The 16,439-nt window shown below is 35.4% G+C and overlaps 1 protein-coding gene across 7 annotated transcripts in view; it reads left to right on the plus strand.

Annotated features, from left to right (window-relative positions):
- The window catches only part of trak1a (trafficking protein, kinesin binding 1a), a 54,285-nt gene that overhangs the window by 18,132 nt on the left and 19,714 nt on the right, over nt 1-16,439 (plus strand). For 4 of the 7 annotated variants that reach the window (XM_073811661.1, XM_073811657.1, XM_073811663.1 and 1 more), the window contains exons 2-5: nt 282-476; nt 13,651-13,727; nt 14,208-14,324; nt 15,610-15,710. In XM_073811661.1, coding sequence (XP_073667762.1) covers nt 13,677-13,727; nt 14,208-14,324; nt 15,610-15,710 — 269 coding nt within the window. In that variant the 5' untranslated portion in view covers nt 282-476; nt 13,651-13,676. Of the gene's footprint in view, nt 1-281; nt 477-3,289; nt 3,662-7,287; nt 7,529-13,650; nt 13,754-14,207; nt 14,325-15,609; nt 15,711-16,439 lie in introns of those variants that run through there. The other 3 variants (XM_073811662.1, XM_073811659.1, XM_073811658.1) reach the window with 3 other exon arrangements.

Below are 16,439 nucleotides of genomic sequence, written 5' to 3' on the forward strand. Positions count from 1 at the left end.
TCAGCTCATTTGCATTTAAAAGGACACACCCAAAACGACACACCTACAGAGTGTCAAATTTAACATGTTATAATAAATTGTCTATATGGTATTTTGAGCTAAAACTTCACATGTCTACTCTGGGGACACCAAAGATTTATTTTACATTTTAAAAAAGTCTCGTGAAATTTCCCCTTCAATGAAAGATTACAATGACATTCATCTTTTTTCTTCAGAAAGATGTGCTCTGTAAACATGCAGAATAAATATTGAATGACTCTCTTTCTCTCTGTCTCTTTTAGATGTGTGTAACAGCACTGATCTTCCTGAGGTGGAAATCATCAGTTTGCTTGAAGAGCAGCTTCCTCATTATAAGCTGAGAGCAGACACTATATACGGCTATGACCACGACGACTGGCTCCACACACCCCTCATCTCACCTGATGCTGCCCTCGACCTGACCACCGAGCAGATCGAGGAGACCCTCAAATATTTTCGTAAGTACTCTTTGTTATCTTCCACTGTTTTTCTTGAGGTTCTGCATCTTAACATTTTCTCACACATACACAGACACAATTAAAACATACAGACAAAGGTCTAGAAAATCAGGGATTTAAAGGTGCCGTAGAATTTAAAACTGTATTTATCTAGACATAGATGAATAATAAGAGTTTTGTACATGTAATGACATCATGAGCCTCAAACCCAGTTGTTTCCTCTTCCTTATGTAAACCTTGTGCATGCAAAAGACAGCTGGAAAACAGACCGATCTCAACATACTGTAACACCAACTGTGACGTTACAGTCGAGATGTACGCCCCAACATTACAATAACAATCTCCAAACAATTGATTATTCCTCAAAATCTGTATCTTTGTCTGATACAGACTCGAACATAAGGTCTATTTACACACACAGAGAGCTACTGAAAGAAGCTGCCCTGAGAAACAGCCAATCAGAGCAGAGCTCAACATTATTATTCATGATCCATTCAAATGAGGTACACTGTAAAAAAATTCTGTAGAAATTGCAGCTGGGTTGCCGGTAACTTACCGTAGATTTACATTTATGTTTTTTACTGGCAACATTTTGTTCAAAGTTAAATGAACATCAAACATTTACAGGTCTTTATCTTTACAGAGTAAAACTAAAAAACAGCATCAAGCTAAACATTCTGGGAAACAAAATCTGGAGCAAAAAACAGAAAAAGGTTGATGATGATTTCTGGTTCCCAGAATGCTTTGCATGAGGCTGTTATTGTATGGTTTTATTCTGTAAAGATAAAGACTTGTTAATATTTAAAATTTATTTAACTTTGAACAAACTCTTGCCAATAAATAACATAAATTTAAATCTACGGTAAATTACCGGCAACCCAGCTGCAATAACATTGAAATTTCTACAGATTTTTTTTAAAGTGTAATAATAGACCATTTAATTCTGAGGGCAAATCCTAGGGTTGTAAATAGACATGTAAAACCATCTCTAGATATTTTTTGCACTATAAGTCACATACGCTATGTAGATATCACAAAATAATTTAAAAGATTATTTTAATGCATTCTTTGGCACCTTTAAAATGTAAATAATGAAAAAAAATTCATTTTCAATTTTGCACCAATTTCCAGATTACTAATCACTTAAAGCAAATTTGTTACATAGTTCACGTTAAGGTAAAATTTTCTTTACCATTTCATAAATTTTAACATAAACATTAGGCATTTGTTTTATTATTATCTTCTAAAAAACATTTAGAAATGTTAATTGTAAACACATTAGTTTTGTCTGAACACTGACAGTTTTTATTTAAACTGATTGTAATATATGTATAGCAGAAGTTTAATCAGATGGTTTGTTTTACATACTAATTTTTTGCTCTTAAATATTGAATTTGTATTCGGTACCTGGGCGGTACCTCTTTAAAAAATACACTTTTATACCTGAAAGGGGCATATTGGTACCTCAAAGGTGCACATATACTGGTACCTCAAAGGTAAAATATCTGTACCAAATTATACTTATTAGGACCTTTTTAAAGGTATCATCTCATTGACAACATTTGTACCATTTTTCTGAGAGTGCATGTGCAGTTGGGTTCACGTGACCGCTCGGTTTAGTTGCCACAGCAAACATTCACACTGGGTCTGATTGTTAAGCAACCATCATTCACTGCTTGTCATTGGGTCATGTATTCTCAGTGTCTTTGTCATGACCTTTTCTTGAGTTTGAAATTAAATGAGGGTCATTGCTTTACTAAGCATTTAACAAGAACTCTTTCTGTCACCCATTAGTCTTTGAAAATGCTGTTTTTGATGTTTTGCAGATTTAAACATATTACCTAAAACTTTTTCAAACTGAGGCACAGCTTTGGGTTCACTAGAACCGAAATTTCTCATGATGTAGGCACTAGGCAGTGTGGTATGTTTTGTGATCACATGGTTAAAAGTATTTTTTAAGAGAAACTGTCAATATATAGCCATCTACACTGCAAAAAAATGACTTTCTTACTTAGTATTTTTGTCTTGTTTTCAGTAGAAATATCAAAAAAATCTTAAATCAAGATGAATATACTTAATGAGCAAAATGACCTAAGAAAATAAGTCTAGTTTTTAGACAAAAAAATATACAACTTAAGTGAATTTGTGCTTAAAACAAGCAAAATTATCAGCCAATGGGGTGAGATCTACGAAACCATTATCCAGCCAGTATGATGTCATCCATATGAGCCCACTGCTGGTGAGCCGGTGAGGTGGCATTTATAAAGTCACCCCTTTAAATCAGTCCACGGCACGAGGTGATGACATCACAAGTCACAAATGCAAGCTTGTGATTGGATGATTCACAGTAATCTTTAAGAACCTTTGCATGATAAATGAAACGGATAATAGATCAATGCTTTATCCTAAACAAGAAAACTGGGATGTTTGAGTGGTTAATGAAGAGCTCTGACATAAAGGCTACGTCTCATTCGCAGGCAAGTGTGTGCCATCCTATTTTTGTAGCTGTGCTTGGCACAGTGGATAGCAAAGAGTCAGCTGCCGCTATTGGCAGCCGGACAGATTAAAAACACCTGCCATCACTGGTACAGTTCGCAATGAAAGATTTCACACATGCATCACAGCTAAACAAGCACTGGTGGAAAAGATCAATGGAAGAGTGTTGGAAGGCAATGTAAAGCAACAGAGCACATGCATTTACAGCCTGGAGTCAGAGCCAGTTGCTATGGCGACCCTCTAGAGGGAGGCACCTTGGAAACAGAGAGACATGAGGAGACTGGGGAGGGCTGTGACGAACGCTTAGAGTGATGGGAGCGTGTCTGATGCAACCGGCTGTGATTGGCTGGCTTGTGGTGAAGGCCCCGCCCCTCTGGAGTGTGATACAACCTTGACTACAGCAGTTTCAGCAGCCTTCTTGCTGGATTTTAGGATTGTCGTGCAGCGTTTCGTTCGTCTTTGCTTCTCTGACCTTGTGTTTTCTGCATGCCCGGTGACTGTAGTTAGCGTGAGATCAATAGATCAGGCTGTCTGGGAGAATGGGCGGCCGTGGGTTCGTGTATGCGTGCGTGACCTCACATGCCGGATGGGAGAGCCTGCAGCTCATGGCTGAAGGAGACTGAGCATGCAGAGGTTTGTGGAGGCAGATTACTACGAGCTGGATTGGTATTATGAAGAGTGTGCAGACGGTAAGACCAGAGATATTAAATCCTGTTTGCTGCTAGTGTAGAAAGAGATGGAGTGAAAGATGACCCATGAGAATTATGGATTAAACACTTCTGGAAAGTTGTCTAGTGATGGGTTGCCAGGGTGAGATTATGGATGTTAAAGTGAGATATGAACAGATTTGTATGTGAAATGTTAAAAGGACTGAGGTATGGCGACTCTCATGTATGAGTGACTCTCAGACCCTGTGTTGCATCAGACTCAGCATTTCATCAGATAGTAACACTTTATAATTATCAAGACATGATTATAAAGGATCAATACTTAATTTTTTATGTAAAACACAAAAGATGAAATTTTGAAGAATGTTAATGCTGTTCTTTTCCTATACAATGAAAATCACTTTTTATGTTCTACAGATGAAGAAATCTTGAAATGTGAGTGAATAATATATTTTTATATTTTTATTTTTGGGTGAACCATTTCTTTAATGGTTCATGCAAATTATTATTTAAGACCTTAATGAATTATTCTTTGAACATTATTGAATGTGTTTATGTCAATATGAAAGCGTTACACATCAAGCATTTATTTATGAATCACATGCACATGATGAACAGCAATGAAGTCATTCACACTGACTTCAGTTAAGCATTCATCTATGCTGTGCTTCATTAAATCACTATGTGAACAATCGTAACCCTGCCTTTTGCTGACCTGAGATCAGCCACACTGTCACTGATGTGACTCATGTTGTGTGCTCATGTTGACATTACAGTTTTGCAGCATATGATGTCTCTCTGTGATGATGGATGTTTTGGACGCTAATGGCTGATCACAGGCCTCTCCATCCTTGTTATACTTTACATCTCTAAAAAAAACAGTGCTTAATAGCACTTAAAGCTCGTAATCATAGAGGAACCATTTTTAGTGCTATATAGCACCTATGAAGAACCAATCAGGGATGATACAGTATAGCACCACTATAGCACCAGATATGGTTCTATATAGCACAAAATGGTTCTACACAGGTGCTATATATAGGCACTTAAAATGGTTCCCCTATGATTAACAGCCAGTGAACTACTTTTAGTGCTATTAAGCACTGTTTGTTTTTAGGGTGTGTTTAGAAATATTGCAACATATCTTATGTTTATTTTGGTTGTCCAAAATGATTCGTAATCCAAAAGTGCAAACGATTAAAAAAAGCAATATGAGGGGGTGAATCATTTTAATATATTATATAAAGATATGAGCAGATATGCAGCATAAAGGTATTACACTGAGGTACATGACATGTTATTAAAGACATTGACTGTTTTGGGCATCAGTAGCCTACTGATATTCATCAGAATGGCACTGCTGTGTGAAAGGCTTTCCGACATGCAGAGGAAGATTTGTATAAATACAAAAAAAAAAAATGTTGATCAAACATACTTCATTGTAACATCTAAACTAGTGGTTTTCAACATGGTGCCTGCGGGCACCAGGGTGCCCACATGGAGTTTGTGAGTTGCCTGCCAAAGCACATTCTATTAATAGCCTCAATTTTAATATTTATTTATAACATCTTTTTATATTAGCTTGGCTACTTTTATGTATGTTAACATTTTAAACAATGATACAACGCGTCAACAAGTAAAATATAATAAAATCAACAAGTAAAACAAAAAGTAGCCCTCCAGATTATTTTATTCAAATTGGAGACCCCTGATCTAAATTATCTTTAAACTTGAACCAGTCCGTTTTTAGATTCGTTATATATTATTTATTATATTATTATTATTATATTAGTATAGCAGAATATAAGCCTTTATTTGAGATATTTAGTAATTTTTTTTATATTTTTATAAAACAAAGCTTGCAACCATATGTTACTTTCCTACCATATGTTACTTTTTTTTTTGCATCATTACTATAGCATCCAATATATCAGTCATTGGTGTTATATGCTGAATTTAACACATACTGTACAGTGTACACATTGAGATGTGTTTCAGTATAGATCTCATATATTTTCATTGTTTTCATTCCAGACTAATTAAATTTTCAATCCAGCATTGACTAAAAAAAGGACTGACCCTGCCGTTGGGTTAAATTAACACAGAAATTTTTTATATTTGAGCCAACAATGGGTTACCCAGCATAGTTTAATTTACAACCCACTGGCTGGGTTCGTCCTTATTTGACCTAATGCCAGGTTAAATTTTTTACACATTAAATTTAAAGTACATGATTTGGCACAAGAGTTTTTGTTTTTGGCGGGTGTCCAATAACAAAAATCCCCCCACATTGCATTTTTCATGTTTTTCACTATATTTCAAATCTGAAGTTTTTTCTCACTTATAAACAAACCCAAGACACACACACAGAGATGCCATTGCTCATTTTCTTTATTCCTGTTCAACCACTTTTGTATTTCCTCATTCTTAGTCCTTACTTCGCTCTCAAAGTTTTCCCAGCAAGCACCTCACCATGTGTCCTTTTTTGCACGTCTTTTCTTGCTTTTCTGTTTTCCCTTTTCAATGGCATTAAAGCACAAAGGCTCAGCCATGGTAAAGTCAACACAAAAGTGAAACCCCTCCTCCTTCACGGCCACAACAGCTGATCCGCCCCATTCCTCTCTCGCTTATGTTGCGTTTCCATAGGAATGAAGTTTCCCAACAAACCACATAAACAGGAAGCTCTGCTGCACAACAATGCTAATTGTGTCTTATTAAAAGCCATTTACATGCTGTCAGGGTTACAAGGAAAGATGAGTAATAGCACAACAAACCCAGACTAATCACATTGTGCACGTATGCAGGCGAGGCTGTTATTATAAATCTCTTATACATTGCTGGAGTTTAAAGGTTAAAGATACTCCTTATCTCCATGACTAAACTTTGTGCATTCATAAGAAGTTTGCTTATGAGGCAAAAAATAAAAGGTTTTTAATCATATAGTCTGAATGACATTGAAACAAACCAATGTCATATTTTACCCCAAAACCAAATGAAAAATGTGTAAACTGTACATAGACAATAATGTATAAATAGTATAGTATTTTAAAATATGGTTTTGGTGGGGGAATGTCCTTAATTCTCATGACAATTTTTATTAATGTAATACAAAAAAATATGACCTAAACATGTTATTGACATCCATCCAAAAATAAAAATCTATTTATATCTCTCGTATTTTAGTACAGGCGTGTCTTCCTCTGACTTATGTCGTATTCATTCGTTTATTTCATTTTATTGTCCACGCTGTGACAAAAGTTCTGTAATGTTTGTCTTCTGCATGGCTATGTAAAGTCTATTCATCAGGAAATATGTACAGGCTCCGCCCACTGAACAGGTGTATTCAAACACAACACTGTCACGCCTTGTTAAGTTGCCATGACTCATCAGTGGAAAGTACCATTATGTCTTCTGCGGGTGGAGACAAATTGTTTCCCTAAAATAATTTGTTATATAAAACATATACATTTTGTATATCTTTTAATCCTAGACATAAAAAATTGTGTTTATCTATAAAAATGTGTTGTTATTAGGCTATTTTATGTAAATGACCCCTCCACTGCTGTTTGCAATCTGAGTGGTAGTGACCGAGCCCAAAGTGTCAGGCAGGTGTGTGATGTCAGACAGTATCTCATCTGTCAGATAGGTTTAAACATCCACCCATCATCACAGTCTCACTCATGGCTCCGTACCTGAGACGCCTAAGCCTGCCTGGGCTTCGGTAGCCCAGTGACAGCATGGCACTGCCGCTCGATCACTCAAATGAGGAGCACTTTGAGTTTGACTCTTCATCAGAGATACTGGATATATCTGCCATATCTTGCTTTAGCTCAAACAATGATGATGATGCTGATGATGAAGATTTGGAGGGGTATACGGTGGAGGAAGGTATGGTACCTGTGATGGAAATATTGTCTTGTTAAAAGTCATTGTCCTATAAGGAGAATGTTATTGTAGTGTATAAAAAAAACCAATACTGGTCAAGTGTCTTAAATATTCACAGACAGTAGAAACCGGTTTTGCATTCTTGGCTGGTGACAACAACATACTAAGCAAGGGCATCTAAATATATATACAGTACATCAGATTCTCCCTCAGCCAATGCTGGGTATAAAGGTATTAAGTTGCTTTGCTCAAATCTTCATTATTACTTTATAAGTTTACCTTATTAGACATGATGCAAACACACAGCTGGCCATTTATTGCAACAGTGTATTAGTGTCATAAGGTAAATGTATTTCTTTTTTAATCTTACAGTATTAATCATACAGTTACGGGAATATGTTTTAAATTGTGATTTGATTGTTGTAAATGTGAATTTATTATAAAAATCAAATGCTGTGGAAAAGGCCACACAGACACAGGTGATCATATAAACAATAACATGGTCCATCCTTGCCATACAAACAATCATGCAAGCCTACATTACAAACATGCCAATGAATTCATGTCATGCAACAACTGAAATATTCAATCAGGTATTTGAAAAAGTATTAAAACATGACTTAAAACTGAGATTGTGGAGTGCTGCTCGTATTTATTATAAATGATCATAGACACTAAACCTCATTCATACATTGTTATGCGTGCTAGCATTCATTGCACGTCTGTTATTCAGTCATTTTTAGACTATTGTTAAACTATTGCAATCATTTGTAAGCGTTTTTGTTTTTTAGATAATTTCTTTATAGAAGCATCCTGAGTATGCTATATGGTTAAGATGACGCCTGTATATTGAATGCATTAATTAAAAAAATTGTCAATCTAGAATTATAAAAATATACAGTACAGGCCAAAAATTTGGACACACTCACTCGTTCTTTATTTATATATTTTTTCCACATAACAGAAAAATGTAAAAAACTCGTCCAAACTATGGCATAACACAAATGCAACTGTGGGAATTTTATTGGTGACTGAAATAAATCAAAACTCTGTTATATTTTATCATCTGAAGTGCAGTCGTCCTAGAAATTGCAAAACCATACTCCTGTAAGTTTTACTTTAGACTTCACATTTAATCTGGGCTCTTTTTGACAGCTTTTTCTTTTATATTCAGTGCAAGTCATCTATTTTAAAAATTAATATTTTCAAATAAAATTTTAGTTTTCAAATAACAGAAATTCACCTGTTTGGCACAGGTATAGTTTTTTCTACAAACGTAATTTTATGCATTTAACCATAAACCTTCAGATTAAAGGATTTTTTAAATCATAGTTAACATTTTAGTCAAGTGTGTCCAAACTTTTGGCCTGTACTGTTTAAGTTATATAAAGGCAATTTTTATTAGCATTTGAAAAATATGTATCATTTCATAATAATTATATTTATATACAGTACTGTGCAAAACTCTTAGGCCACCACCTCCAGCTTTGTTGTTTAAGCAAAGTTTTAAAGTCCATTCATATTAATTTTTCACTCTTTTTATTAAGATACAAACTGAAAATACTGGAAATATGTACACAAACTAAAAAAATTTCGAAACTAAATGTTTTCTTCAGACATCAGTCAGTATTTAGTGTGACCTATTTTGGCACGAAACACATCTTGAGCTTTTTTGAGGAGACTGAAGTCCTGAAGTCATTCCATTAGAATTAGAAATTAGGATTTAATTTCATTTATGTTAAAGAGATCCTGCAGCTGCCTGCTATTGCTCAAATGGAAGGGGAGTTTACCCTAAAAAATTGACACTTCAGCTTATACGTTTATACTGTTTTTAATACAACATTTTCTGGTTGTATTCTAATATAAAAGAGACTGAGAAATAATTATATATGATCACTATAAAATTGCAAAAACAACAAATCTAATGGTGGCATGGTGACTTTTGGACATACAATATACAGACTTCATAAATGCACCATTGAAAAGCCTAATCTTTATTTTTGTAAATGAAGTACAAAAGATGTGTTTATGAATCCCGTGGGAGTTTATTTCAAGACGACAGAAGTCACCTTCATGTCTTGATCACACTAAACAAGTCATGTGGGAGATTGAAATGCCTGGCTGGCTTCTTTGTGTTCAGTTTACACTGTGGGAATAATGATCTGTGTGCAGCGCGCTGATCCGATGGCAGTTCATTGTGTACTCTTGCTCTGAGTTGAGTTGTGTTGTGTTTTGCGGTGTTCATGGTACTGAGGGTGACTGAAGTGAAGTCGTATGCAGAAACACGCATCACAGTGAGAGCTTAGACCAGCAGCTGTTTATACTCTTGAGTTGATCTTAGATGAGTATTTATCCATGTGAATAAATAATTGGTGAGCATGTTTGTTTATTTATGAATGATTACCTTTCAACTGTGTGAAAGGTGCATAACATGGAGCCTTTTTTTCTCTGTGGTGTGAGATATGATGTCTATTTTACACAGTGATGTTCTAAGATGTTTATATATTCTGCCTAACATGGCATGAAATGTTTTGACACACCTATTTATTCTTTAATATTGATATCCTGCATTTTAGTTTCTTTAGATTAAACAGTATTTGCTTACATTACAGTCACAGGGATTATCTTAAATTCATGAGGTGCATTCTGGGATATTTTTAAAACTATGTTGAAGGATTTCCCATGTACAGTATGCTTAGCACTTGTTTTTTTTTTTTTTTTGACTATTTGAACGAATTAATTTGCTTAGAACTTATTAAATATAGTTTTGTAAAGGATTTCATCATGCATAAATCATATAAATGTTACCCTGGACCAGTGTTGGGCTAGTAGGGCTGTGCAAAAAATCGACTGCGATTCTCATGTGTGTGTCATCAGTAAAACCGAGAAGCTAGGCAAAATCGGGTTCATAATCGAGGAAAATCGAAAATCCGCTAATCTCTGCGATTTTGTCTAGCTTCCCAGTGAACTACGGGGCTGTGTAATAAATGCCGCTCCATCAGCGCATGATAATCGCAGTCGATTTTTTGCACAGCCCTATGGGCTAGTTACTGTAATAATATTACTTACCCTGGTAACTAGCAGTGTGACTAATTATTTTTTTTTATAATATTACAATTACCATCCAAAATAAATGGCTAGATACTAGTTACTATTTGTCACAACATTACCACCCTGTTGCAGATTTTAGTATAGATGTTACTGCCTAATTAAATTACAGTTGTAGTTTGAGCCAGTTGTACTCTTCATTTATCTGCAACTTTCTTGGATTCACAGACATTAAAAATTATACAATTACCAAGTTTTTGGGGTGTAATGGAAACGTAACGTAACTGGTAGTGTAAATAATTACTGTTGGATGGGAGTAATTAATATAACTTTTGAAAGGATTAACTAGTAATGAGTAATGTAATGTGTTTTTTTTTTTTAAGTAACTAGCTCAACAGTCATAATAGAGATTTATTGATCATCTGAAAGCTGAATAAATAAGCTTTCAATTTTTGGTTTATTAGGATAGGCTGAGATACAACTACAGTATTTGAAAATATTCAATCTGAGGTTGCAAAAAAGAAAATCCCCTTTAAAGTTGTCCAAATAAAGTCCTTAGCAACACATATTACTAATGATAAATAAATGTTTAATATATTCACGGTAGGAAATTTACAAAATATTCTCATGAAACATGATCTTGATGATTTTTGGCATTAAAAATCACTGTAGTGTCAAATATTCCCATGCAACTTATGAGTGGTATTGTGGTCCAGGGTCACAAATAATAGATAAAATGAATAGTTTAAGCATAAACCTTTTAAATCAATAGGTATAGGAGCATGAGAAATATAACTTCAGTCAAGTATGTCTAAACTTGGGTCTACACTGTAAAAAAATGCTTTAGTGCTGCGTGCAAGTTTAATCAAAATGGTTAATAGTTATAGTTGACATAACTTAAAAATGGGTTACAACGGATTAATATTTAACTCAATTTAAATTGTAGTAAAACAATAACTTGTGTTGATATAAAAAATAAATTGTACTGTGTAGAAGTGTAAATACAGGATGGTGAGTGTAATTTTGTAATGATTATACTTTATTATGGTTTATGTATTAATTATAGACTGATTTAGACTTTACTCTGTTTCCTTTTGTTACCAGGGCAACATTTGCTCTCAGTTTCATGCCTACACATGCAGAATAAAATCACTCCATCACATCGTGGTTGTCGGGTCTTATCCTGTCAGTTATTATTACTACCAATTCAGGTCAAGAAGTGAAGCGCTGGGTTGAACCTACAGTAATAAAAGCACAGGAACCTTCATTTCAACCCTGCCCTCGTAATAACATTGTAATAGTTCTGTGTCATATGAGCTGATGGTTTCAGAGGAAATGTTGAAATTGTTATGTGAATGTTTCTGTGTGGGTTATAGCTGGGTGGCGTTGGTGGCCGTTGTCTGCAGGATTCAGGTGTACAGTACCTGCCCTCGCTCTTTGTACTCTCTGTGACGCAGATGGAAATGTCTGCTTTGCATTTGATTTCACACCTAACTCTAGTCTTTGTACAGTTGTGGCCAAAAGTGATGTCCGGGCAGGGGTATTTGTACAATATATGCTTATAATGCCCCTCAGGTTAGATTACAGCATTTGCATATGAGGTGTACGGTATACAATGAACAGATTTTTCATTTCTTAATGTATTTGTTGGACAAAATAATTTGCCAAAAAGGCAAACTGCAGTTTATTATGGAATCTGTTTTTTTATATATATAAAAATGCATAAAAACCAAAAAGCTCATAGCCATTATTATATGTTATTAATATTTGTTGATCTTCTTTAGTGGTCATATTTTGTAGTCTTTATATACACATGTAGTGTATAATTTTTTAAAAAGCCTCATTAAATTATTCTCAAGGCTTAGCTTCACTTTATACTCCAAACAGAGCAACACAACATGCATTCAATATTTTTTATGAAATATTTGAATTAAAGCGAAGATGTCAGCTGTTTTTTCCATTGTAGTTGTGTACAATGTACAAACAATTATTATTCTGGATTTACTAGTATTGGTACACGGAAGTTAAATACAAAGACGGTAAGATTTTATAAATGAAGAATGTCAGCTTAATATATAAACTCTGGGTAATTTTTAGCTACATTTTCCTTTAGGGAGCAGCTCGGGGCAGCTGAACCTGGGAATTCCATGATCCATATCATTCATTTATCTTTACCTTATTGTTTGTATGCAGACTTGGTCATACAGATGTTTACTGCATCAAGATATGTATGGACAGTTTGTGGACTGTGGATGTAATTTATTTTTGTTAAATATCCCTGGTTTGAAAATTAAAATACGCGAGAGAGAATCTACTGGATGTGGCTTTTATGAATGAGTTATTAATACACTGATTATGAATAAATAAATGTGATGATGATGATGATAGTGTTTATGGTTTGTTACAGGAGAGGCTCTGGTAACCAAGATGATAGTATTGTCTTATCAGACCATATAAAAATATGCCCTGCAATTCAACAGATCCATTTTAATAGTTTTATGTTTGCATTTATTATTATTATTACATACACAGATTATTGTATCATCCTTTTACAATATATAACTTTAATCTTTTGGATCAATGCAAAATGAACCAGAACCCAATGTTACCGGTTGTTTTAGTTGATTTCTGTAATATCACACTGACTAGTGTATTTGTGTTGTAAATTTTACTTATAAACATTTCTACTCTATGTTTGTTTGTTCATTTTTAACGCCGTTCTAGCATCTATAGCTATATTTATGCAAGAACTGATTAACCCATGCACAAGTTGATCCACACAAGTTAATCCATACACATGTTAAGGGAGGGGAAGTTTGGCATATCCAATTCACCTAACATGCATATTTTTGGCCTGTGGGAGGAAACCGGAGTACCTGTAGTAAACTCCACAAAGAAAGGCCACCTGACCTAACCTGGGCTCGAACCGGGAAACTCTGTGTTTGTTATTGCTGCATGCTTTCTGTGTTATTCATTGACTAGTACCTCCTGTTTTACCTTTCAGATTAATTTTTAATTTTTAAGTCTACAATGAAAAGTATAAAAACTTACGTTTGTTTCACTCTTTTTCTTCACAGTACTGTGTGCTGATCGAGTGGGCCAGATGACTAAAACATATAATGACATAGACGCCGTGACACGTCTCTTGGAAGAGGTGAGCCGTGGAAGTGGGTGTATGGGGTCAGTGGCTTTTAAATAAACACTAAAGGTTTATGGATTTAAGTTGTTGTTATCTCTTGTAGTCTTTGTATATAGGAATATACTGTATCCAGCTATACATATTTGAGTATATTTGTCTTGCACTGTATGATATTTTTGCACTGTATGATTTGATGATTTATTGTAAATCAACTATTTTTAATCCTTTATTTGTTGATAAAGTGCTTTAATCTGTTTATATTAAAAAGTTAAATATTGATGTACCCACTACGCGGTCAAGTCATAGACACCCTTATGATGTGCAAATAAGAGTAAAGTGAAAAGTATGAGTAAAATAAAATGTATAAGAGTAAAATAAAATATATTTTATTGAAGATATGCAAATCAAGTTGGGTTATATTCTTTGCTGTAAACCTGATCTTTAGCCAGGCATAAAACATGTGGTAATTTTCTTATTTTCTTTGTGTCGTTTCAGAAAGAGCGAGATTTGGAGTTGGCTGCACGTATTGGTCAATCTCTGCTGAAGAAAAATAAAACTCTGAGCGAGAGGAATTCCTTCCTGGAGGAGCAGGTGGAGCAGATACGAGAGGAGGTGACCGCTGCTTAACCTCTTCTGCTAGACTTAATTTTTACTTCATAAAAGCTCAGGAAGACTTTACTTTTAATATAAATAAGGTTTTTATTAGAAACAATGACATAGAGCAGATAAAATGTAAATGTACTGAGTACAGTGTATTGTTGTAAGCTTATACTAATAGTGAGTGTTTGTGTGTGTGTACCTACTTAAAGTCCGTCTAGAGTCAGATATTAAATGTGTTATCAGTTTGTCACACCACAAACAAATATGTAGTTAACCACCCATGCAAATTTTAATGATTTAAAAACCAAAGTAAATAAAATAAGTTATCAAAATCTTGGAAAAACAGGCAGGATTCTCTGCTCTCGAGCGCTGGGGGCGTGTCCGCTGTCTGTGCTGAAACCACGCCCACTCATGGGAATGCTACCGTTTCTTTTAACGTTCAAATATTGCTGCAACCTGAATGGATGCTCACGATTGTTTTGGGGGTGGGGCCATGCATGGTGGCTCCAGTGGATCATTGAGCCACCGTTTTAGCCCCGCCCAAATAATTTTGAACACAAGAATGTGAGAAAATGTTCATTGTATTATTTAATGGTATAGGAATTGTTTACATTTCTAACATGTATAAGTTGTTTAGAAACATTTCTCCGAAATGACTTTACGCAGTCTTTAAACTGTATTTTGGAAAAAAAATTGGTACCCAAAAGTGAGAAAAACCTCCTCCCTTTGGGGACGTCCTCAAATGTAAAACCGCTATAAAAGTAAAGTTTTTTTATATTGTCAAAATGCATAAAGTTATTTGTTAGGGTTAGAGTGTGGGTTAGGGGGCGTGTACACCAAGGCGTTTGCAGCGGAGACCGCGTATCTTTTCAATTGTTTCCAATGGAAGCGCCAAGCTTTTTAAAAACGCTAGCAGCTGGCGCTTTTTTCAGGGCGCTCGCCGTTTTTTGAGCTGAGTGCCCAGAGTTGAAACATTTTTAACTCTGGGAGAAAGGCTCAGGTGGTCAATGTCACTTTTCACTGGGCCGTCCAATCACACTGGAGGAGTGGCGGGACAAATATCACAACAACCAACCGGTGCATCGATAAACAAAGTAGAAGTTTTATAGCAACCAAAGCGCTCAGCTGAAATATTCCTGTCGGCATCCGCCTGGCGTTTTCAGCCGCATTTAAATGCTTTGGTGTGCACAACCCCTTAGGGTAAGGTTATAGTAATTATAACTAGATCTCTACTAAAACAGTAGAAGTCTATGGAATGTTCTCAATTAGATTGATGTGTGTGTTTGTGTGTGTGTAGGTATCTCAGCTACGTCATGATCTCTCAATGAAGGATGAACTCCTGCAGTTTTACACCAGTGCAGCAGAAGAGAGTGATGGAGATTCTGCTTCTACCACACCGTAAGTCTCTTAAGGCCCGGGTATACTTTCTTTCAACGTCCGTCTCGCGCACCCACGTCCGCAAAGCTTTCAAAGTATACTCAACCGAGGATGGCCATTTTGGCTTTTGCGTCATTTACAGGACATTCACAAAGATGAAGAAAAGAAGCAGATCCACCACTGCAAAAACAAATTGTACAAACAACAAGAAAACAAAGACCAGGAATCAAACCTTTATAGTGACGGAAATGCTTTTTAGCTTTTTGTTCTATTCTAAAAATAAAAGAAGAAAAGATGATGGTATGTGCAAGAGCTGTCTATTGCTATTTTTATGTTGTTTATAGTGGAGTGTCCTGTCTTCACATTTTTCTTGCTCATGCACTGTTGTACGCAAACCATCCACGCGGTCTCAAAAATTGGGCTGCATTCGGACAGGGTGTGCGCACGAACGGAGACCCTCGTGATAACGAAACTCGCACGGCCAAGGAATACTTTAGGCTTTACACTCCTGTCCTCATCCCTGTGTATTAAAATTTGGTTCCTTGAAAAGAAAGTATGTAATGTTAAAATGTTGTAAGTTAAGACCAGAGTATAGTTTGTTTTTTACTTGTATGCGATTGTATGCGCACGGTTGCAGTGCATAGTTTATTTGACAAGTTTATTCGCAAGTGCACACAGAAGTTTTACGCATCGGTTATAAAAATTCGGCAGTGCGCATGTACTCTTCTGATGACGAAATTTGCATCACAT

The sequence above is a fragment of the Paramisgurnus dabryanus genome, chromosome 13 (genome assembly GCF_030506205.2).
Source record: "Paramisgurnus dabryanus chromosome 13, PD_genome_1.1, whole genome shotgun sequence".
NCBI lineage: Eukaryota > Metazoa > Chordata > Actinopteri > Cypriniformes > Cobitidae > Paramisgurnus > Paramisgurnus dabryanus.